Source organism: Gallinula chloropus (genome assembly GCF_964237585.1).
Source record: "Gallinula chloropus genome assembly, chromosome: 4".
NCBI classification, from domain to species: Eukaryota; Metazoa; Chordata; class Aves; order Gruiformes; family Rallidae; genus Gallinula; species Gallinula chloropus.
In genome coordinates this window covers 88,118,183-88,141,462 of record NC_140088.1, presented here as the reverse complement: position 1 = coordinate 88,141,462, position 23,280 = coordinate 88,118,183, and the positions used below count along the sequence as shown (strand labels likewise).

General features: G+C 46.2%; 1 protein-coding gene across 2 annotated transcripts; it reads right to left on the bottom strand.

The window, feature by feature from the left end:
* Positions 1-223: 223 nt before the first annotated feature.
* On the bottom strand, positions 224-17,981 carry RNF103 (ring finger protein 103; the record flags this gene model as incomplete). 2 transcript variants are annotated; one of them, XM_084263318.1, is made up of 5 exons in its annotated part: positions 224-1,586; positions 1,959-2,369; positions 4,438-4,553; positions 15,430-15,569; positions 17,756-17,981. In XM_084263318.1, 5 exons carry the CDS (start codon positions 17,979-17,981, stop codon positions 791-793), a joined length of 1,689 nt encoding a protein of 562 aa, XP_084119444.1. In that variant the 3' UTR covers positions 224-790. The 2 variants fall into 2 exon arrangements, with proteins under 2 accessions (XP_084119444.1, XP_084119443.1); XM_084263317.1 differs by having other exon boundaries at positions 224-2,369.
* Between the last annotated feature and the right edge of the window lie 5,299 nt (positions 17,982-23,280).

Sequence of the window (23,280 nt, the reverse complement as noted above, 5' to 3'; positions counted from 1 at the left end):
TAGCAGCAGGTCTTTGTCTGAAAAAGCAGTTTGTAAGAGGCTGACAAAACCCCTGGTCAAGCTGAGAAGCACCTCGATGAAAGTGCTTACACCTGAAGAAGCACCTAGTGAAGGAAGAAGTTCCCAGTGAAACACCACTGCCTTCTGCTTGGCCTGTTGCTGACACTGGAGCAACGAGTTCCTGCATGGCTGGGAGATGATTTATTAGTCACAAACGTTGTGTTATATTTTTATTGTCCTCACAGATAAATCAGACCAGCAAGACATCTGTAACCATACACACAAAATAGTTATCAAAACAATTAACATTACAAATATCCTTTTAAAATAATTTATTTCACTGATTTCTCTTTTAAATGGTGCTGTCTTACAACACAGGCTATTCAACAGAGATGTGCCAAACAGACTCTAAAAGAAGAAACACTGAAATTAAGCCATTCTCTCCAATTAGAATTTCCATTTTCACCCACCTCCCGGGCTTGTAAACGTTTGCTGGGGTACGCTTCTGTCGTAGGCTTGGGTTTTGTGCTTCCAAAAACCAGCATCAAGTCTCCAGATGTCGGAAAGGAAGAGTTATGGTACGGTTAAAGGTGTGCATTCAGCTCAACGTACAAGGCAACCCGAACGACTCTTGGTCGTTAACGTTAGCATCCACGTAGGGTTTAGTTCACTGCACTAACATTTAAAAACTAAAACTTCAAACCACGTTAAATCGTTTTAAGTGACTAACATTTAGAAGGCAAGCAAGTAATATCCTGAAAGCTCACAAAAAGGACACGCCAGCACACAGCTAAGAGGGGGTATCGCTCGACAAAGGCTGCGGGGGCGTGTATGGCTGCTTCTTTTTGTAGGAGGCCCACCTGCAGACAGGGCAGCAGTGCCGCCCGCCAGCCAGCCACATCACGATGCAATTCTGGTGGAACACGTGGCCGCAGGGCAAGCCCATCAGCAGACAGCCGCTGGCAAAATTCTCCAGACACACAACACATTCCGTACAGTGCAACATCTCGGAGGGCCAAGCTGACCAATCCGGCTCCGTGTCGCCGGCGGCGCCGTGCGAGCTGTAGTACCTGGCCCTGCGTTCATATGGCTGGGGATGGCAATACCTGTTGGCACAGGAGCAGGGCTCAGCCCTGCGCTGAGGCTCTCCTTGGCTGCGCCCGTGAAGCACGCCGAGCTCATCGTCCTCCGAGGCTTCCCTTTCACTGCTGAAGGCCTCTTTGTTGTCGCTGTCAGAGTCACTTTCGCTGTCTTGCAAGGTTTCCAGCGCTTCCTCGTCTGAGGGGACGCCGAGGCATTTAAACCTCCACATGGGCAAGTTCTTTATGTAATCGGTGGGTATCAGAGGGTGAAGCCAGAGATCGGGGAAGGCCAAGCGCTCCAAGAACAAATCCGGGTCTTCATCCCAATCCGAGTCAAAAGGGAAGTGCTGAAAGGAAGCGATAGGATGAAACAAGTAGCTGGTGTACCAGTCCCACAGGCTCGACAGCCATTCCAGGTTGTTAGCGTTCACTTCGTCGGTGTTGTTATTGCGCCTCCTTTTCTTCTCAAAGTAATCGATGAGTAAACCATGGCCAAGGTAGGTGCTGAGGAAGAGAGCTGGGTGTGAGGAGTAGAACATCCAATCGGCTCTCACCCAAGAAGCCAAAGTGGTTGTGTTGGAGTACCTGAAGAGTTTTAAACTGTACTCATAAAAGCTGTCTAAGTAGGGTAGTTGCAAAAAACCTAACACGGGCAGCCAGGAAATAATTAATAATGAATTATACGTCCCTAAAGTGCTTATAAGAACCACAAAGCGCTTTATAGTAGCGCCCTGTGTAATGAACAGGTCCATCCAAGCCATCAGGTTCACCAAAACTAAGCTTAAAACAAACAAATCATTAACTTCTGGCTGCAAGGAGCGCAAAAAGGTATCCATGGCACGTAGTGATATAAATTCACCAGTGTTGTTTCCATACCTGTAAATCCCCTCGGGAGTCCTAAGTATGTAGGACGGTGTCTTGTAGATGCCAATTTCTGCCATGTAACTTTTGTTGTCCCAGTTCTCCACGTTGACGAAAATAAACTCCACTCTCCCAGTAAACTTCACGCTCAGCGCAGAGAAGAAGGCTGGTGGCTGGTCGAGGTTGGCAAACAGGTATATCTTCACACGGTACTGGTCACTTTTGTTCCACTCCTCTCTCAAATGCTCAGTGTTGTAGATGGTTTTGATGCGGGAGGCCGCGTGGGCTGTGATCCACTTGAAGATGTGCTCCACTTCGATCTTGCGCCCGCTGTATTCCTTCAGCATTACTTTCCCCTTGGAGGTGCTGGTTTGTGGAACTGACATAATGAGGGTGGATTTCAGCCAACCCCTCCTCCTGCAGTACCTACAGAAAGAAACCCAACCAAAGGGCAAGTTAGGTTACAGAGTTTCATACTCCTGGAGCCAGAGCCTTGATTTCTGTTATGAGCCCCCCCCCAAAAAAAGGCACGCTGAGCACCTGGGAATCTCTGCATACAAGAGGAGGAAATAAGGGCACCTGGTAGTCTCTGGCAAAGCGTGCTTAATCTTACAATGCACTACTTGTCTACCTTAGAGAAACGTGGTAGAGACATGTATTCACAAAGCAGGAAGAGGAATAGTGTTGATTTTCATGGGTCACGATAGTAAACACGGCCATACCACCATTCATGCTTTGCCACTGCAAGCTGACCTTTCACTCTTCACTATAAACCTTCAGTATTAGAAGCTATTTAATCCCTGGGCTTCCAGCTGAGATAACCACTACAGCATAACCTGATGTCCCATGGCTTTCCCGAGCTTCCTTCCATCCCGGTTCTGCCAAGCAGCGTGGGGTGAAGTTAACAAGCCACTGCTCTGTTCAGAGTTACACTAACGAAGCTGGAAAGTGTCCTACTCAGGCCATTTTGGAAGGATGCAGACAGGCTAAGAGATGTGGTGAAAGAACTCGCCACAAAACTGGTAGGGGGAGGAACCTGACACGTGCTGCCAGATGATTTGGGCTAAAAAAGAATACCCCTGCTGTCTGGCAGGCAGGGTGCTGAGCTGGGATGAACTCCAAATCCCTATGTAAAAGAAGAGGCTCTTCCAGGCTGAACCCAAAGTCACGGTCCAGACCCCAGCAGCTACGAATCTGGTGGCTCAGAAGATCCCTTCTCTCATTTTAGGGAACTGTCTGGCAGGTTTCAACAATCAAAACATTACAGAGGCAACAGGCATGCAAATTGTCTCTGAGAACCCTCCCCACTGAAACAGGGGTCACCAGCCTCATTCGCTAGTCATCCTACCTACATCCTCCCTGGCCTTGGTAATTATCTACATACAAGTTCATAGATGACTCCCCACCTCAGAACTCCCAACGCAGCATTTTTAGGAGCAGATGTGAGATACCACCCTACTAATAAAGGCAGCCTGAAGCGTGCAGTGTTCTGAATCTCTGCTGCAACCTGATGAAAACCATTCACAAGGCTTTACTCCACAAAATTTGAGTTTCTGGTGTTAGGAAAAAAAATGAAACATCGTGTTTGATCATAACATTAAGGCTAGTTAGGAGCTATGCACAGAGAAACGCTGCCAAATTTTTAAGATGTTCAAGTACCAGTGTTTTGATTATACAAGATGATTTTGCATAGAGCACTGCAAAGTCTAAGAATGTTCCCTTATGATTAAGTTTGTGATTCCTGTAAACATTTAGGACTTAAGCTGTGTAAGACACGTGCCTATCCACACATAACCACTGGAATTCTAGACAAAGTTTCTCATCACATGAAGGAAATGCTTCCAACAAAATGTTAAAAAAAAAAATAAGGTCTTTTTACAGCAGCATGGAATTATTAATAGCTTCTTTGGCTCTGCTCTTCCTCCTTGTTCAAAAATCATATGCAAACAAGAGTGAATGTTGCAGAACACACTGTGTGTTGTCAAAGGGTGTGTGCAAGTTTATATGTAAACATACAGGCAGTTCTCAGGGAGCAGGGTTTGGCAGTAACCCTGAGAAGCAGGTACTGTTTGCAAGGCTCGTGCTAACCCATGTTTCTCCTTTCCAGATGGCAATGTAACAACTCCACAACTGATAGTTCTCTTACATGAGCTATATATATACTCAGCTTTGCCCTAAGCAAGCGCAGCTCTTGTCCCCAGATGCCTGGAATATAAGGCCAGGTTCTTCTACTCGTTCCCATCCAGTGCTGTATTCCACTCTGCAGAGTCTAATCAGGTATTTCCCACATCATGCTTTAGGAAGCTGCAGATCTGTGTTTATGATGCTGATAAATAATACAATGGAGAGTTCTGAACAGCCTTCAGCAGAGATAAAACCACGAATAAAGCCACCTCCTGTCACAGCTACTTTTACAACGCAGCAAGCTCTGCTGCCAGAACAGAGCTGAGCCTTAAGATACTCTCAGGATTTAGATAATCCTTTAAGAATATACCTGGGGTCACTGGAACAGTTAAAAGTGCCAGTACGTATGCCGAATCTTGACACTTTCTTCACCATTTTCTCCCAGTGGACTTTACCCACCAGCGGGCTTCTGTCGTTTGCTATCACCTAGTGCCAAAAGGAAACAATGATTTAATACCACAGTTAGTTGGCTTCCTGAAATAAAGAGCAAGTTCCATGAAAACTGAGATCCAGTCACCCTTCATACCGTTTTTCCCCCTCCTCTTAGAACACAGAGTATTGTATATACAACCAGTAGCCATACTAAATGTCTTCGAAGAGTGAAGATTTAAGACAGAAATAGTTTCTGCAGAAAGACAGAAGTGCATCACCATTTTAACCACTTGTTAAGACCCTAAAATCAGTGTTAGCTAACAAAAAGCTAGGGAAAATAACAAAATTATCCTTAACCAGTTCATAGCAGGGGAGAAAGGAAGATAGTGCAGCAGATTCCTCTCCTTTGCAGTAAAAAAAACAAAGAGCATTATTATTTTATTACACTTCTCCATGAAGAGTTACAGCATGCCACAGAAATGCTGCCTCAGAGCAAGTAAAATGAGTTGGAAGGTATGTACCTGGTACCAGATTAGACTGCCAGCAACCATTTCTACGGGGTGGAAACTAGTGATTAAACTCCCAGATAATGCCTAAAAATCTTGACTCCTTCCAGCTTTGCCAGTGACTCAGTCTGTAACTTGACGTGACTGTTCCACCAACACCAATGTCCTACCTGCCATTTCAGGATGATAATTCACTGTGATATGTCCCAAGGTCTAATTTGTTCTAACCTAGTAGATGAAAGCAGCGCTTCAGGTTACCTAGATGTAAGCTTCTGCAGATGTAAATGACAAAGAATAAGCACTCCTCCTCTGACTTACAACTGCACAGGGAAGGAAAAAGGTAAAAAAAAAAACAACCCAAAATGAACAAACCTGCCTGCCTGCAGCTGACAGGTAATTTTGAATGACATGACTGATCATGCATTATGCCATGAGCTGTCGCAGTTTCTATTTTGGAAATGCCTCACATGCTTCTGCAAGGCTTACTGGCATCCACTTAAATATATTTTTAAATCAAGTTTTGAAACTTCCATTTGTTAGGTATTTATTTACCCACCGTTAAATTTCACCCCACCGTTCTCCCCACTTCATCACCTCACACGACAGCTTTCCTCTGGAAGCTTGGTTGTCATCGTGATGAACAGGGGCTCTGTGCACAGGCTGATGCAGAGCTGGAAAGTGTGTCTGGCCTTTGAGACTCCAAAAAGGAAATATTACCTGCTTTGTGGTAAGTAGCATCCTCTCAGAAACTCAAATGAGAGAACTCACTAAGCAGAGGGTTCTACACTGGGAAACAAAAGTCAAACTGAAGTTTACAAATTACACTCCCATGCCACTGAGCCCAAAGTGTTTAAATAAAACCAGAGGTGAACATCTAGGCAGGAATCCTTTGAGCTAGTCTCAAAACACACACATCACATAGAAAAGCCTTTCTGATTAGCTAAATGTAACCTTCAAGCACCGAGACAACCAGCTGGGGAAATCTACTGTATTATCCAGGCTTCTTTCCATCACCCAGTGTAACTGAGGCAATTACTTTGGATATTGTGAGCTGCTTCCTCTCATGTACTTCAACTAAGAACACCTTAACTCCAGTATATCCTCAGAGTTACTATGGTGTGATAAATGCATCCAACATAGGAAGGAATCACTACATTTTGTTGGTAAAAGCAAAATGCTGGTAACTGCATTATTCTTTGGTACAACTGCTCAGAGGTCCTTTCTTTCTGTGTGCACCTCCTGCAAAAGCCTGACCTGGTTGTTGTAGACACTTACGTGCAGGAGAGCCAATCCTACTCAGCTGTTTCTTCTCTCTGATACTGCAATATTCATTTTAAGAGACAAGAGAAGGAGATTTCTTGCAAATGTGGTCACTGGGATGTTTTACTGGCATCTGTCTGTTTGGACTTTTCAACAAAACTTTTAATCCCCTCCCTATGATGAAGTCTCTCCTCTTGGAGAAAGTTATTTATGCTGAAGGACAGCGACAGAACTAGCAGTCTGGATTTTCTAAGACAGAGGGAACCCTACTGTGGTTCTGCACACTGAAGCTCTGTAAAATTTCTGTGTCTTATGCTTTCTCTTTTTTTAATGTCTTTTTGAAAGCAACCCAAATAAACACATCCATTGCAGCTGCTCCTTGCAGACAACACCCACTTACAACACCAGGAGTTCACCACACCAAGGCAAGGGTTTATATTTTGGAAAGCAGTCGCCCATCTCTGTGGATGGAGGAGTCTTGAGAAAATACTGCAGGTTAAGCAAGCCACCACAGTGTAATTCGGTTTAAATTAAAGATAACTTGGAACAGATTTTATTTAAGAAGTGTGAATTTTGAGAAGCCAGGAAATTTAGCTGAAAAACCTGTGACTGAGGAGACCAGGAATTTGAATGAGGAACAGGCCTGGAAATTCTTCAAGTCCAAGGTGTTAAAGCAATCAGGATTTTCTATTTCAAGCAAAGGGGGGGAAATAAAATCTGTTGTCAAGTCCTGCACTTGTTCCTAACAAGCACTTCCAAAAAGATGTTAGAAATAGTCTGAGAAGCTACAAGGAATGAAAAAAGGTCAAAAGGAAGAGCTAGCAAAGAAAGAAGAGAGAGATGAAAAAGATGTAAGGAAAGTCAAGCAATTCAAGTTTCACCATCCAAAGAATATTCTAAGCTACACCAAAAGGTTTTGCAGTTGTATGAATAAGAACAGAACAGGGGGAAGCAGCAGAGTCATGGTACAATGAAGATAAGATAGAAATGTGAAATAATTTTCCTCTTAAAATGAAATTTAGGCCCTGACTCAGTTTTGACAAGAGGAGCTGGCTGGCCACGGACAAGTTAATGAGTTTATGGGAAGAGCCTGTACCACCTGAAGATGGAAACAAAACTCAAATAACTTAATGCACTTAAATCAGAGCAAGCAGGTAATCTCCATCCCAGAATGAGCACACAAAATTACACATGAACCTGCAAAGATTTCTCATAAAAGCCCTGTCAGGGTAATTGACATTTTGACAGGAGAATAACAAGTTAGTAACTATATTTAAGAGCGAATGGGAAGAAAAGAAAAGTGATCCCACCAGTTTGATCTCAACAGTATGCAAAACTGCTGAACAAATCCTCAAGGTGCAGAGGTGGTTGAATTTTCCACCCCTTTCCACCATGGAATTACTAAAGATATTTCATTCCCCAATTAAGCTGAGAGTTAAAAATCTGTATTTTCCTGGACTAAAAGAACTGAGTTTCAAGGGAAAAGGTGTGGAGTATTTTGTGTGTATTGTGGTAGGGTATCTAGTACTACATCACATGGAAATTCTCCAGGAGAACTGGAGGTAGGTTTTTATAGTGAGTTAAAAAGAGAACTTGTAAATCAATTAAGAAATTGGCTAAGGTAAGAAAACATCAGAACACCAGAAAAGTGCTACCAGACTTCTTCACAGATTTACATTAGAGCTCAGTTCAGCATATATTCCTATTAATGCCCTTTCTGCAGGAACTTGGGTGTCTCCCAAAGCCATTTGTAGATGACAAACCAAAAACTGGGAAGCACATCTATGTACCAGAGAGGATTATGATGCCATACAGGAAGAGGCTGCACAAATCTTGTCATGCACAGTGCCAGAAAACATTGAAGTCAGTAACAAACAGGACACTGTGTGAGTTCATCAGTTGGAAACAGCAATGGGATGGAAAGTTTGGGTCTGTAGTGGAAGGGAGCAGAGAAACAGGAGGGGAATCAGCTTGTTCAAAGGGTAGATAATGGCAGGACAAGGAGCATGGATTAAAGCTAAAGGAAGGAAGGGTTAAATTAGATATTAGGGGGAAGATTTTTCCAGAGAGAGTGGTGAGGGGCTGGAACAGGCTGCCCAGAGAGGGGGTGGGTGCCCCGTCCCTGGGGGTGTTCAAGGCCAGGTTGGCTGGGGCCCTGGGCAACCTTGTGTAGCTCCAGGCCTGGAGGTTGGTGTCCCTGCCTGTGGCAGGGGGTTGGAGCTCTGTGATCCTTGGGGTCCCTTCCAACCCAGAACATTCTATGATTCTATCATATTTGATCCAAAAGGAACTGCAAATCAGCAATATTAACTGGCTGTGAAATAAGAAAAGCTCAGGATATTTAGTGTCAGACAAAACAAACTGGTGGATTGATCTCATCTACTGGGAGGAGCGGGGTAGACATCAGGAGTCAGTAAAACCAAGAAGCCATGTCTATTTAAGCAGGATAGGAACAAATTAGCTCAAATACTCTTAGGCCACAAGTCAGGTACACATTTCCAAGAAGAGAACAGTCAACAAGAGTGTTACACTCAGCTTACGATTCAAGAGAGACAGCAAGATACTGTCAGCAGAGAGCTGAACAGACTCGTCAAGGTCCCTGTCAGTCATATTCTCTATTGCATTTTAAAGAACTAAGGACAAAGCTCAAAGAAGGAGGGATCTGTTATGAGATCAGCTAGCACAGCTGGGGAACAAACAGACCTTGAGAGAAACACAGACCCTTCAAGCTTTTCTTGTTATTAGCTCTGTTCACAACCTGCAGCGTATCATATGTCAAAGACGACAATGAAGGTAACCCAATTAAACCATTAATCATCTTAACAGGCTAAGAGAACCCAGTAGGCTCAAAGTAACCTTGCCATTTAACAATCTCCTATCATGGGATAGATCTGCTCCCTGAACTACACCAGGCCAAAGGACTGGATCCGGCTGACAACTCCGAATTACCAGCTCTATATATGAATTACTAACTTCATCAGTGGTGGCACTTCTACAAGCTAGCTAGCTAGGTAGCTAACTAACTAACTTCCTTCCTTCCTCCAAAGCCTCAGGCACAAGTTTCTTCATACTCCACGTGTGAATCTGGAAGGACCAAACCACAGCCCAAAAGGTCAGGAGATTCTCAGCCAAGGACTGTGAAACACTGCCAGTAAGTCATGCCACCTAATTGTGCAAAGTAAAAATGGGAAGATGGGCATTTGGAAATCTCCTTTATTTCTACATGTTCTGATTGAGCTTTCTTGTTTAGTTTCCATAAATATCTAAGAAGGCAGCTTCCAGATACCATAGAAAACCAAAACCAGAATTCATCTTGAGATGTATAATACAAGAAGGACTGAAATCCTGATGATTTCACAGGCATTTCAAGAGGCAGCTTTTGTGTTGGAAGAGCTCTCCTGACTTTCAATTAGACAAAACTGTCCCAAAAGAGGCCAATCGAGGATGTAATTAATAGAATCATTTTAACCTGTAAGTTAAAATAGTCATAGTTATGACATTAAAGAAGCAAACAGACTTTAAAGAACAAATACTTCAGAGATGGAAAGATACAAACACTTGCAGAAAATACAACAGTGTCAGCAAAACACTTTGCCTGCCTTGGCTTAACCCAAAACAAAAGTGTCTCTGCTAGATGCCTAGATACTGCAGTATCTACCTCCTATCTGTCACTGGTGGTGATGCTACTTAACTTACCAGTTATCATTAAGGATTTTTTACAAGTTATTTTATGAAAAATATGTTCTTAAAACACCAGTAAAAGATGGGACAGAAATTGAAGTGGCTGAAAGAAACACTGCTGCTGTAGCAACGTGATACACAAAGACCATTTCCTGCTCAGGACAGTCGCTTTGTTTGAGCTGTTTTCTGTTCATTTAAACCAGAGATAGTTCACAGACAGGTATGCAGAGATTTCCAAACTGGTCACTGGTAAAAGACTTGGTCTGAGTAAGTTTTGAAGCTCACTGGCAACTAGAAGAGTTCAAATATCACAAGGCATGAGAAGGAAAGTCAGAAACAGACAAACACAGAACAAATACACTTCATGGTTCTGCAACTCCCCTTATTTTAACCAGTTGTGGCTCCTTCAGTTATTTCCTCTGCTTCTCCTACAGACAAGATATGCAGAGGAAAGAAACACACCAACCATTTAATGCATAAGAAGAATTACAGCATGATGGGGGAAAACAGCTTACATATATCCTCACAGCAAAGATACTAAATAGGATTAACTGGTATTTTATAAATGGGGAATAATCCCTACAATGTACCCTGCACAAGGCCAGGTATATTGTCTGGAACAAGGTGTCTCCCCCTCCAACAACTTGCTGGAACCCAAGTCCTCTGCAGACCACAAAGCACACGGGTAACTTTCCCACAGAACATAACTCCCTTGACACACAGATAGCTGTTTTTAAAGAGGGAATTTTAAAGATCAGCCCTTAAAACTAGTTTTCTCTGCTTCTAACAGGCTCGGGAACCTAAAGTAACCTCAGTAACACTGAAGGGAAAAAGCCCCGTCCTGCTGAACTGTCTACATTTGACAGACCTTGTGCCCTGTTAGATGAAGTCATTCCATTTGTGTTTGTTGGACTTTGCCAGAGATGGGAACAACACTAAAAAAAATCAAAGAACTCCAAGCAGAAGAGTTGTGAGGTCACCACAACCCAGCAGAAGCCACGCACACGTGCTTTTTGTGACGGAAAAATACTCACTTTGGCAGTAGCTCTTTGACTTGATGGGATAGGAGCGTGTGCCATGAAAGGAAGAGGAGATTGGATCCAAATGAAGCTCGGAGGGAAGCTCAGGCATTATCTAAGCTGGAGTTTAGCCAGGATACCGGGTGTCAGGCACACCTGCTCATGTTAAGAGCACGCAGTTCTGAATACACGCAACTAGTCAAAACTGGGTTTTACAGCTCAGCCACAAAGATAACTCCAAGCACTCTGCAGCTCTGGGCACTAGGGCACTGTGGCAGGCTTTAAACCCTCAGGAAGAAGAAAACCCATTAAAGGAGAGACAGCATTTCCTGCTGCACAGGCAGGCTCTCCTGGGAGCGGTCAGTCCTTGCCCAGCCTCAGCAAGTCAGTCTCTGCAGGAAGGCTTACTGACATTTGAACTGGAAAAAGCTGTGTGATTTTGCCAAAGGCAAAACTGATTTCTAGCTTATTTCATGTACTGGTAAGGCTGGTTCTATGCAAGAATTGTTGCTCTGGTTTGGCGGTTTCCAGTTTGGGATACCCAGACTCCTGGAGGTCCAGGAACTCCTCCATAGTGCCTGCAGAGGGTAAATGAGCAAAGAAAGCCTGATATTACTGTAAAAAGCCTCTGTACTCACTGGAAGCTTTTCAGGGATCCAAAAATATACCAAGGTTCAAAAATCCTGGTCTAGTAATTAAGTTTCTTACGTGCTTTTCATAGAAGCCTTTATAATCAACAGCTGTGTTGCAAACTATCCTCCCATAGATAAAACAGATGTAAAAATATCTGGACAATTCTCATTTAGAAATACAATTGATTATAAATGGACTGGTGAGTTAGTTATTAGGCACATAGGAAAAAGGCCATTTATTCCAGATAACATCAGTAAGTTTCTACATGACTGTCAGTGCTTCTATTAATTCTGAGACATCTCACTCCTTGCTATTCAGCAATGCGCTGATGAAACTGAATTTCCACAAAGTCACTCTTTCCAAGGAACTCACAACTGGTTCAGAATCAGCCCATGTGGTTTAAAGAGGTCTGGAGATATATTTTGCTTTTCTGTTTTTCTGGGAAAGAGACCATGAGAATACAGATCAAACCAGGCCAAGCCAGAAGACTACATCCATCAGGGCACCAAAAAATTCACCCCAAAATTGGATGTAGTTTTTCAAAGGAGGTGAGGTGATCTGTGCACCAAGCTTAACAGCTCAGCTAAGCTGTCAGTTAAGTCAGAGGTTGAGAATAAATGCAATGAATGAACACAGATATGCCAGCAATGTGAGAACTGACACGGTCTAGCTGATGGCATTCTGCACCCTGGACTTGGTATGAAGACTTTAATGAAGGATACTGGAAGTTAAAATCAGGTATCCTGTGGCAAACGACCCTGAATGGCTACTGGAAACTGAACCATGTATTTTAAAAGTTTGAAGTGTTTCTACTTCATTTCCTTGTCATGGGAACAACTACTCACCTGGCAAAAATTAAAAAGGCAAATATGAAAATTACTCATCCTGCATGCAAGCAGGAGAAAGAACCCTTCCTGTGTGACTACACCCCTTGAGTAAGAAGCTGAGATGCAGAACAAGGGGCAACATTTTTCTATGTGCAACAACTTCCCTTGCACCTCTACCAGGGATGATTGAAACCTCTGTCCTCCTGCTTCAGCACCAGGATGAAAGTTCCCTTTACTGCTCTCTACCACAATAGAGACTTTTAAAATAAAAATATGCATTAATTGAGATTTTAACTTCATTCAAAGAGGATTTTTATCTGCAGACCATTTACTGCATGCCTTTAAAAAGTCACAATGACTGTTGGATGGGACAGGCTTCCAGAGAGCTTGAGCCATAGCAGAGTCAGGAAAATCATGTGTTACTCCTCCACCAACAAAAGCAGCAGCTCTAGAAACTACCACTCGTCCTCCTTGCCAGCCAAAGAAGTGCACAACAGCAGCTGGCAAGCAAGGGCATAAAAAGAAAGGTGATGAGATCATGAGCTAATAGGAGAGAGAACATACTGCTGTCTGTGGCTCTGTGGAAGCTCCACGTAGGAGCAGAGGGCACCTGTGAACAGTTACACCAGTGAACTGATTACCACTGAACCTGGATGCTTTGCAGGTGTACTTCCAGAAAAATAAAGATACAAAGCCACAAAAACCTATTTCCTTCTGTATGGACTTTGACTTTCTTCAGGGAGTTCATCATGCTGGTTCTACTGGAGAAATTCCCACCTGAATTTGTGTCAAACACATCAAGAAAATAGTGATTGTTTCCTCTTTTTTTCCCTTTGATTCCCTGCAGACAGTGATGGCTACCACATTCCCACCCCAGAAACATCTTTTAACAGTCATTGGAAAAGAACAAGTAATAATCCAGAGTCCCCTTCCTCCTGTACACCACCATGAAGTCTTCAAAACCAATCCAACCAACAGTCAGCGTGCCAGCTGAGGACAGAACTGCTCCTCTCCCTCTCCTGCTCTCCCTGTGGAACAGGAATTCAGGGTCAGGACCCTAAATGGATCTGGAGTTCATTCCTGCTTCCCAGCTGGTAGCAACAACTGAGCAGAGGAATGCTCCAACCTTCTCTGTGGTCACCAAATCCATCCCTGGGGCATCCTCACTCTCCTATGGTCCTCCACATAGCACTGAGCCAATTAATTAGCTGTAAAGTTTCTACAGGATGCCTCATGGTAAAGAAGAATGGGCAAGGGAGGGCAATCAAGAAATAGAACAGGGAAATGATGATAAAAACAGCTCTCCAGGGATGAGGACTAGGAAAAGAGCATGGGAAAGACCTGTGAAAGGAAGCAAGGATTTCAGCACAGGAGTTCTCCCAACAGAGGAGTTATGGTGGGGAAGGGACCAAATGACAATTGAGAAGCCATGAAAACTCCAAAGGAGCAAACAAAACAAAAAGAAAATTGACATGTCTAGTGGTTTTTATTGTGGAGAAACAGACAAACAGTGTTCAGCAAGTAAATTATTCAGTAAACCCCACTAATATTTTTTTCCCCACTGCTATTGTGACCAACTGAATAGCTGTGCAAATATCCCCAGGATGATGACAACATTCATCACCCCAGAGGTATCACAATGCAGCCTATCTGATCAGCTATTATGAAGCTGCCTGCAAATATATTACAACTAAAATTCTGCAAGCAACAGAACTACTATATTTTACTCTTCTGAGCTGCACAGGGAGGAGGGGAAGGTTTTTCATAGCATGTTCATGCTCCTATTTGTCAACCAGCTTGGAGACATGCAAACTTCCTTTCAACACTCTCTTTCTGAACAATGCCCTTCTGCATGATTTAAACCTGGAATTCAGATTCAGTAAACTCCAAATACATCTTCCCCCAAAACACAAATGCCATTTTGGCTGTGAAGGTAATCTGTTCTCTCATTGCCTGTTTTAGGCTGAGAGCTGAGGTGGTGACAGTGCAGGTCTAGTCACAGGAAGTCATTAAATCTTGACAAGTCTATTTAATCTGAAAACATGAAGTGGGGAGACCAGACAAACCAGGCAGGAGAGCTGTCAGTTGAACAATTAATTTTGTGAGAGAGAATTTTGATTGCCTGATGGGGCTGTTAGCAGGAAACTTCTGCCTAAAAAAAAAAAAAACCCAAACCAAAAAACAAAACCACTTCTCAGTAGAGAAGCTGATGCAGAAAGTACTTCTACAGTTTGGTCTAACTACCTGTGTTCTTAAGAGTGCTGATGAATTGTTTCAGAAGCCTCTTTGCAAAAAAATCTGTCTTTCTTTTCCTAAATGTTCTCTGACTCTCAGGCAGCCCTGGAGAAGCTCACTCTGAAATTGGTGGGCACACAGGGAGTTGAGGGAAGGTTAGCTGGGAGCTCCTAGGATATGTTGCAGAAGCAGCCTGCTAGCCTGGGAAGTAGCACACTGAGATCTTGCCTTTCCAAAGAGGGAGCAGAGAGTTTCAAAGTGCTCTAAAGCCCCATAGGTAAACAGAAACTTAAACTGGTGGGGTCTGAGCATATAATACAACCAAAAAGCAGCACACCACCAGAGGCACCTCTCCTGCACCAGCAAGAGCATCTTTATACATCTACTTCATGCTTCACACAAGCTCTTGGAGTGCCAGGGCCAAGTACTTGTGCAGTCTGTGTACTTCAACACGTGGTGCTTTGCTTGTTTCCTGGTCATAAAGTACCTGGATTTCAACAAGCAATCCACAGAACAACAGGGCTGTTTTCTTCCTGCCTGTGTAGGAACTCTTGTCACTTCCAGCCTTTCTTCTTGTTTTGTTTTCTTGGTGGGTTTTTTGGTTGGGTTTTTTTAACAGATTTATTCCTTATGGTCTTGCCAATGTAGCTTTGTCACCACCCCTCTGCTACATACTTTTATGACTGGGTAACTACCCTCATAAACCCCTCCTTTGAAACACATATTGGATGTGATAAATATAGAAAAACAAACAAACAAATTATTCTACCTGTACTAGCCAGATGCCATCTTTTGTGTCTTCTACAAGCTCGTAGAAGTGCATTTCACCACTGAAGTTTGTACTGGAAACAGATTCAGAGGCCTCTTCCTCCTTGAGAGCAGAGTAAAGCTCTCCTTCCATGAGGTCTCCTGAAAGAGAGACAATTGGAGAAATTCAATTAAAATGGCACTTGAGAAGGGTCACTTCATAACTTCTAGTAACAGCTTCACTAACTGTGCTTTACATGGCTGTTCAAAGAATCTTTTCTGTACCAAGGTAGAACTAAAGTAACTTTATAGTCTGGCTATGAACAAGTTGACTTCAGCTGTCAGGCTACAGAAGACACACACACACACTGTGCTTCTGACCACGCAGATGCAGGCAGGTTACACACGTGTAACCCAGCACACAAATCACTAGGTGAACATCCAAGCCTGGCTCTCTGAAAACAACAACAGTCAGTGGCTAAGAGCAGTTTTAATTCATGCACCTTTGCTTTCACTTCCCAGGATAGTAATTTTGTGGCCACCAAACTTCTTAACATGAATAATTCAAACAGGCTTCCAGAATTTCAATCAACAATTTGCTACCAGAATAAAACATGCTGATCATCCCACTGCAAGTAATAATCTCAGGTAGAGGAACAGAGCTGCTGGCTTCTGTTTGCAAAGTTGGAAGGAGCACCATGAACTCCAGTCCTAGCGAGGTAATGAGCTCACAGTAAAATCATCTGATGATGTTTCCTTTGTAATCTAATTTCCTTCTCATGTTTTCTTTCAGGATCATTGCAAACGTTGTTAATGACAACTAGCATTCTTGTAACTAATCTATTAAGCTTGAAGAAATTAAGCCTTGTCCAAAAAAGCACGTTCCCTTCAAACTACAAAATAAAAACAGTGTTAGTGCTGAAACTCTTTCCAAAAGTATTCATAGAATCTAGAGGGGGGAAAAAAATTACAGAAAAATGCTGCAAAGCCTGTTGGTATGAGAAGTGTTTCCATGGCAGTTGAAGAAGTCGGTTAATACAGTTTGTTTGGAGTTAAACACTTCCCTGCAGCATTTGAAACCCAAACATCATGACATCATGAAAGTACCTGACAGCCAAGGAGTGAAAGTGATTTGAAACAGAAGTGAAATCACCTAATGCTTTTCACTGTTGGAGCAGGAAAGCAAATAAACAACATAAATAAACAATGAACAATAAAAGCAAATTAGATTTAAATGCCCAGCATTAATATCAATTATTTAAAAGGAGTTAGCATTTTAAGGTTATGGCACTCAGCATATCCATATCCCAAATCCTTCTCTTCCTCTGTCTGGACACCGAAACGCTTCCCTGTGTGTCCTGATCACCAGGATTTCTCTCTCACCTGGATCAGCAGCCTTTCGATCATCTATTTAAAAGCAACTACTCACATTTTCCTGCTTGGCTGGCACTTACAGCTATTACATCAGCCCCATCTCCTCGGGGCCAGCTCCCTCCGACTACTCCAGCCCATCACCTTCACTTCCAAGACACTTCTGCCATTCCTTACATCTCTACTGCTCTTCATCCTTTGCTACTGATCACCCCTCAAGAGCCAACCTCTTACACGGGGTTTTCCCTACTTCCCAAATGCCTCCCTGCCTTTTTCTTTATTATTTGTACATAGGATCTACTTCTGCTCCTCTTGTATAAAGCCATGGCCATCCCTCAGCACCCATCCCTGCTCCTCAGCTGTAAAATCCCTGCTTTCCTCAGACCTGTAACAAATCAAACCAGCAAACGGGGAGAGGAATAGATGGAGGGGGAAGCTGTCTTGAGCTGTAAATAGTAACCCACTGCATATATCTGGCTTCTTTCCTCCTCGTTTTTCACAGCGGGTGACATTCACTCCGCTCCGCGCACCCACCACCTCTCCATCCTGACCCCCGCCGCCCACAAGAAGCCGGTGCGAGTGGCGGGTTAGAACCGTTTCTGGGTGACCCGTCTGTCCAAGGCCTTCCCTCCACGCAGCCTGCTCGGGCTTAGAACGCCGCGGAGGTTTTTAACGTCACCACCGCCGAGCTTCCCCCAGCCTTCCCTCCCATCGAGCCACTCCAGCGTCTGGGTGCTTGGCGGGGGGAAGCCCGCTCGCCCCCCCCCCACACCCCCCCAAACCCACCCTGCGAACGCATGGGAAGCGTCACCCGGGTCTCCCATCCCAAGGGCGGCCGGAGCCCATGCGGGGATCACCCGGGGATCGTCTTCCCCACGCTGGGGGCGGCAAGGGGCGGCAAGGGACCGACCCCCCCCCCCCCCCTTGCCCCCCCCCCTCCTTCCCTCCCCTCCCCAGGCGTGGGAAGCTCCGCGTACCTGACTTCTCCACCAGCTCCCGCACATCCTTCTTCTCGGGCAGCCCCGAGTGCCCCAGCCCCCGGCACTCCAGGATGGTCCGCAGCTTCCTGAAGCTCAAGGCTACCGGGTCCACCAGCTGCGTGGCGAGGAAGCCGCTCTCGTACCACGCCACGGCCTCGAACACCCGGGCCAGGACGAAGAGCGCCAGGAAGTAGAGCAGCAAACAGCACAGCTTCACCCACATCTTCCCGCCGGGGGCTGCCCGCCGAGGGGCCGGGGAGAGCCGAGCCGGAGGCCGGGCTGCCGCGGGGCGGGGAGAGGAGGAGGGATGGGGGGGGTGGTGTGTGTAAGGGGAGGGGGGGGGGGGGGTGCTGTCAGCGCCGCGGGGCCGGAGCCGCGGCCCCCCCACCTCCCTCCCGCCGCTGTCCCCGCCCCGGCGGAGCCGCGGCCGCCGGTGGAGACATAACAAGTGACGTGTACAGCCGGGGGCGGGGCGCAGCGGAGCGACGGGACGCCCGGTGCTGCCCCGCCGAGCGGCACCGGCACCGCCTCCTCGCCTCTCACCCCCCCCCCGCGGTGATTCAGCACCTCGGCCCGACCCCGGCTCACCGGCCGCGGGTGGCATCGGCCTCCCCGCCCCCGCCGCCGAGTTTGGAGCCGGCGGCTGCACAGACACCCGGGAGGAAGGGCTGGGAGATGAGCGATGGGGGCGATCCGGGCCCCGCAGCGCTGTGTTGCGTGGCTGGGGCACTGAGGCGGGGCGTGCGGGGGGTTTAGGGCAGGCTGCGGACACGGTGTGTTGGGCTTCGGGCTGCTGCGTCGGTGTGGTCCCTCCACTCCCCCGTTTCCAGCCCTTCGCTGCCCCTAACGCAAGTCATACAAGTGAAAACTCATCTGCACGGCTGGGAACCGGGATTCTGCAGCCGAGTACTTGGAGCCTGCCATGCCGAAGTGACAAAGGCAACCGCACCGGGACTTCTGGCAACGTTTGGAATCGGGGCTGTGCTGCGCTTGGGAAGGGTCTGGAGAGACTCAGTGTGGATCCTGGTTGAGGTGGATCCACAAATAATCATCCCCGGGCTGTACAAAAACCGATTAGGCTGCAAAGCCGCGATTTAACCTGCTGCAAAAGATGCCCTAACATCGAGCATCTTGCCTGGGAGACAAGGCTCTCCTCTGAGGGAAACTCACTGTTTCTTTTGTATGTTTAGTTATTTTAAGAATCCGTTAAATTTGCATGGAAATTGCCAACTCATACAGATGAACACAGAAATAGCACAGCTTAATTTAAAAAAAAACCCAAACCCTCTTGACAACCCCCCAGAGTGTAACAGGCTGCAGTTAATTCTGTACTACCAGGTTTCCAAAAGGCACACTAATATTGACCCACACAGCCATGAGAAACTTTTACAGGGTTCTCAGCGTGTTCATAACTCTAAAAGACAAGAAAAAACCCCAAACCCAAACAAGTTCAGCCTTTTTTTGTCATGCAGCCACCACAGCCTCTTCAAGAAGAGAAAATGATGACAGCGTTTTCCTCAGTGATGGGCTCATTTTGTGTCGTGCACAGGGGGGGAAAGTGGAGGGATTGCAGAAGTAGCTGCTCCCAGACAAAGCCCTGACAGGCTGGTAAACATGGTGCCTTGTGGAAGTCATGTCAACCTTTATTCTTCTGAATTTTGATGTGGTAAAGATGAGAGAGGGACTGCAAACACCAACTCTGCTGATGCTGCTCGATGAAAAGCAAAGGGACCGCAGCAGCTGGGCTGGATTTGCAGCCAGCCCCGGGTGGGAGCTCCAGCTGGGACAGACCCTACCGCAGGCACAGGCTGGTGAGGGAGCTCCTGGGAGGCTGGGCAGAAGGGCTGCTCTCTCCTGCAAAGCCACCGCGGGTTGGTAAGGTCCCCCTCCGGCAGAGCCAGGGCCCATCTCCCTGATGGGAACCTGGCAAAGCAGCAGGAAGGTGAATCACAGAATCCCAGACTGGTCTGGGGTGGAAGGGACCCCAAGGATCACAGAGCTCCAACCCCCCTGCCACAGGCAGGGACACCAACCTCCAGGCCTGGAGCTACACAAGGCTGCCCAGGGCCCCAGCCAACCTGGCCTTGGACACCCCCAGGGACAGGGCACCCACCCCCTCTCTGGGCAGCCTGTTCCAGCCCCTCACCACTCCTCACCCCTTGGCAAAAAGCAGGAGAGTGGCTTTGTTACTGCAGCTGGCAGAGCCCAAGCAATGTCACGGCTCCTGAGGGCCAGAGCCCTCTTTCAGCTCTCCCTGAGCCCTGAAAACACACCCCAGGAACACTGCTCCTTCCCAGAAGCTTGTGGAGACCCATTTCTTTTGTCACACCTACAGGATTTCTCTACCTTTTGTTTCAAGTGAGCAGCTCGAGCGTATGCGAAGTGACGGGTGGGAGGAAGAGCTGGGAGTTGGGTGTTGGAAGAGGAGCCTTGTATATTTAACTTCAGATAGAAAACATCTCCTTGGGGTTCTTTTTTTAGTTGGCTGGTTTGTTTTTAATGAGCACCGCCGAGCCCTCTCCATCCAATCTCTGTGCTTCTCCCTCCTAGCTCATTTGGGGATGCCCTGGGTTCCTCTGGCAGGAAAGCACCTAGCAACAATTATCCATCTACACTCTGTAAACTATTTGCAACACCAGCTGCTGGGGTGGCTGTCACCAATATGTCATTTCCTAATGCTCATGGGCTGAGTTAAATCAATTCTTCACATTCCCCAGTGGTAACTGATGACGAGTCCCCCGTGGAGACGAAGCTAATCATCTGCCAAAACTCAACAACCCTGGAGCTGTTTCAAGAAAGTAAAAATGGTGTTTCAAACCACTACTTGGAACCCCCAACAGCAACAAAAGCAAAGCAGCTACTTACACAGACACACCCCCGGGGGTAAAGGGGCAGCACAGGAGCAGAGCTGTGCATGCAGAGCAGTGAGGGGGTCACCAAGGACTGCAGGTGATGAGCTGACCAAAGGCCTGGCAGAGAAAACCTAGAGAGGTTCAGTTCCTCTCCCAGAAAATCTGGTCCTGTCCCCCCTCCCCACCTTTACACCCCTGGTTTGCCAAGCTGACCCCTACTGGAAATGGTTTCCAGCTGCAACTCAGAACGGCTTTGCCATGTCACCCACAAACAATGCTTCAGAGAGTTTTAATGATGGGAAATGTAAATATCTTAGCAGTGAATTAAAGTTTATTTCTGAAGAGAAAGATGACACATGGTGGCATTTTTAAAGACCTGGCTAACAACATGAAACAGCCATCAGTCAGGCCTGTGCTCACACAGCAACTATCACAAATGTGAAGAGAATGAAGAATACAAATTCCCCCTTTCGACAAAAACCTGAAGCAGGAACCCACTTTGAAACAATTTTGGCAGCAAAAAAAAAATTTTCCTGTTGATTTATGAGAGAATGAGACCAAATCCTGAGAACTGGGACAGCCACCTTTTCTTGTCAGCCAGCCAAACCTGAAGTTGCTTCTGCCCCTTGCTAAATGGGAAGGATTCCCTCTCCTCCCCCATCCTCTCCTACGAGCAGTTGCTGACTGGGAATATGGGCAATAAATCCACTTTTCCAGTCTTCTGTGGGGAACATAAAGAAGAATATTGCTATTTTGAAGTCAGTAAAACTGGGGCTTGAAAATCTTAATCCCTCACCATGTTAAAATATTATCATACCCATTTTTTTTGGACAGTTTTAATATTGACACATATCAAGATAATTCTTCAGCAAACTAATATTTAAACCACTCAAAACCTGGTTTTCAGAAGAACCAGCCACATCTGTAAATACAGTTGTTACAAGTTCACTAGCATAGTGTCTCTCAACACATTTTTATGCACATTAGGAATCCATGACCACTTGTAATTACCTGATATTTATTAAATAAACCAACAAAACTGCACCAGAGTCTCCAAGCAAGACAACAGCAGCCCGGATGCTATTTTGTTGTATGTAGAAGAGAGTTAAACCAGATGCTTCCTCCTATCTACCAAACAGAAATAGATTTAATATGTAGGTGTTACTTTGCAATACAACTGCTGATATCTAACACCTCAGCTGAAGCACTGGCAGTTTGGGTGAGGCAATCCTGATGGGATCTAGTGGTGATTCAAACAGCAATTCAGGTTGGACAGGACCTCAGTCAGGACTTTATGATGCAGTCAAACCAAAACAGCTTCCAGGAGCAGAACACATTAAAGCTTGGAATAGAAGACACTTTTTTTTTCCCCCCTAGGCAGTTTGCTGCTTTATTTTTGTGGGGTTATTTTTAAATAGTGAAAAATTATTTGTTCCATTCTGGAGGAGATAAGACTGTTTAATGATAAAATAAGACATCAGAAAACTTGGCTAGCACAGCTAGCATGTGCTGAGATGACCAGGGAGTCCATAGCAGTAAAGAGGGTAACAAATTAAACCAGTGTGCTAATGACCTAAGAAATGAGAAGATACTGGCAAACCTTTAAACACAAATCTATTATTACATAAAAAGAGTAACAGCAAAAGCAGCAGGTTGGGCCTACATCTGACAGAATGAGAGTGACCTGCAAGCACCTACAGAGGTCATGTATTCCTGTGAGAATATAGAGTAGAAATCTGTCATTTCTTGCCCTGTTTCAGCAGTATGGGCACAGATACAGCAACATCATCTCAGGCTTGGAACAAATGCTGCCTTTGCAGTCAACTCTGTCCAAGTTTCTTAGCAGCTCTGGTTGTACCACGCTACTGAAAGAGTCTCATACCTGCCTCGTGCTGCAGTTTCCCAATACTGAAATGGCTACACAGGCGTGGGTTAAGCAAGTGGCATTTGAGCTGAAACACTTCTCTTGAGCACACTTTGACGAGACACTTGCCAGCCAGACACATGACTTCAGTCTGTTAGTCAACATCCAACTGAAGAGGAAGCCTCCCGGTGACGTTATCCACCTAATGACAGGCTGAGTGTTGTGTTTACAGCATGCCAGGCTTCTGAATGCATCCCCGAGCCTGTTTCAAGCTGCTTTGCAGTATGCACTTGTGAAACGTTGGGGGCAGCTGCGAGGTGCCCTCCCCGCGGCCTGACAGGGAGCGAGCCCCTTTCTACCCCTGGCTGACCCTGAGCCACCCCCCCCCCCCCCCCCCCCGCCCCTTCCCGCCGCCCGCGGGTTTACCTCAGCGCTCACACTACACCCACCCCGTCGGCCCTAGCGCAGGCTTCGGCCTGCCGCCCCGCGGGTGCTGACAGCTGCCAGGCACCCGCCCCAAGGGTCGCGCTGCCTGGCCCCGGGGGCGAGAGGCGCCGGCCCGGCCCGCCGAGGCCTCCAGCAGGCTCGGGGCAGACCGAGCAACTCCCAGGCCAGGCTAGGCCCGGCCCGGCCTCTACGTCGCCATGGCGACAGCTCCCCCCTCAGGCCCCTACTCTTAGCTGTCTACCGTCCTGCCTGAGCCGTGACAACCCAAGGAGTCCCTCTCCCCACCGCCAACCCCCTGGGCCACCTAGCCCAGAACGCTTAAAGCCCAGCGCTGCCCGAGGCTACTCCCAGCGTCGGGG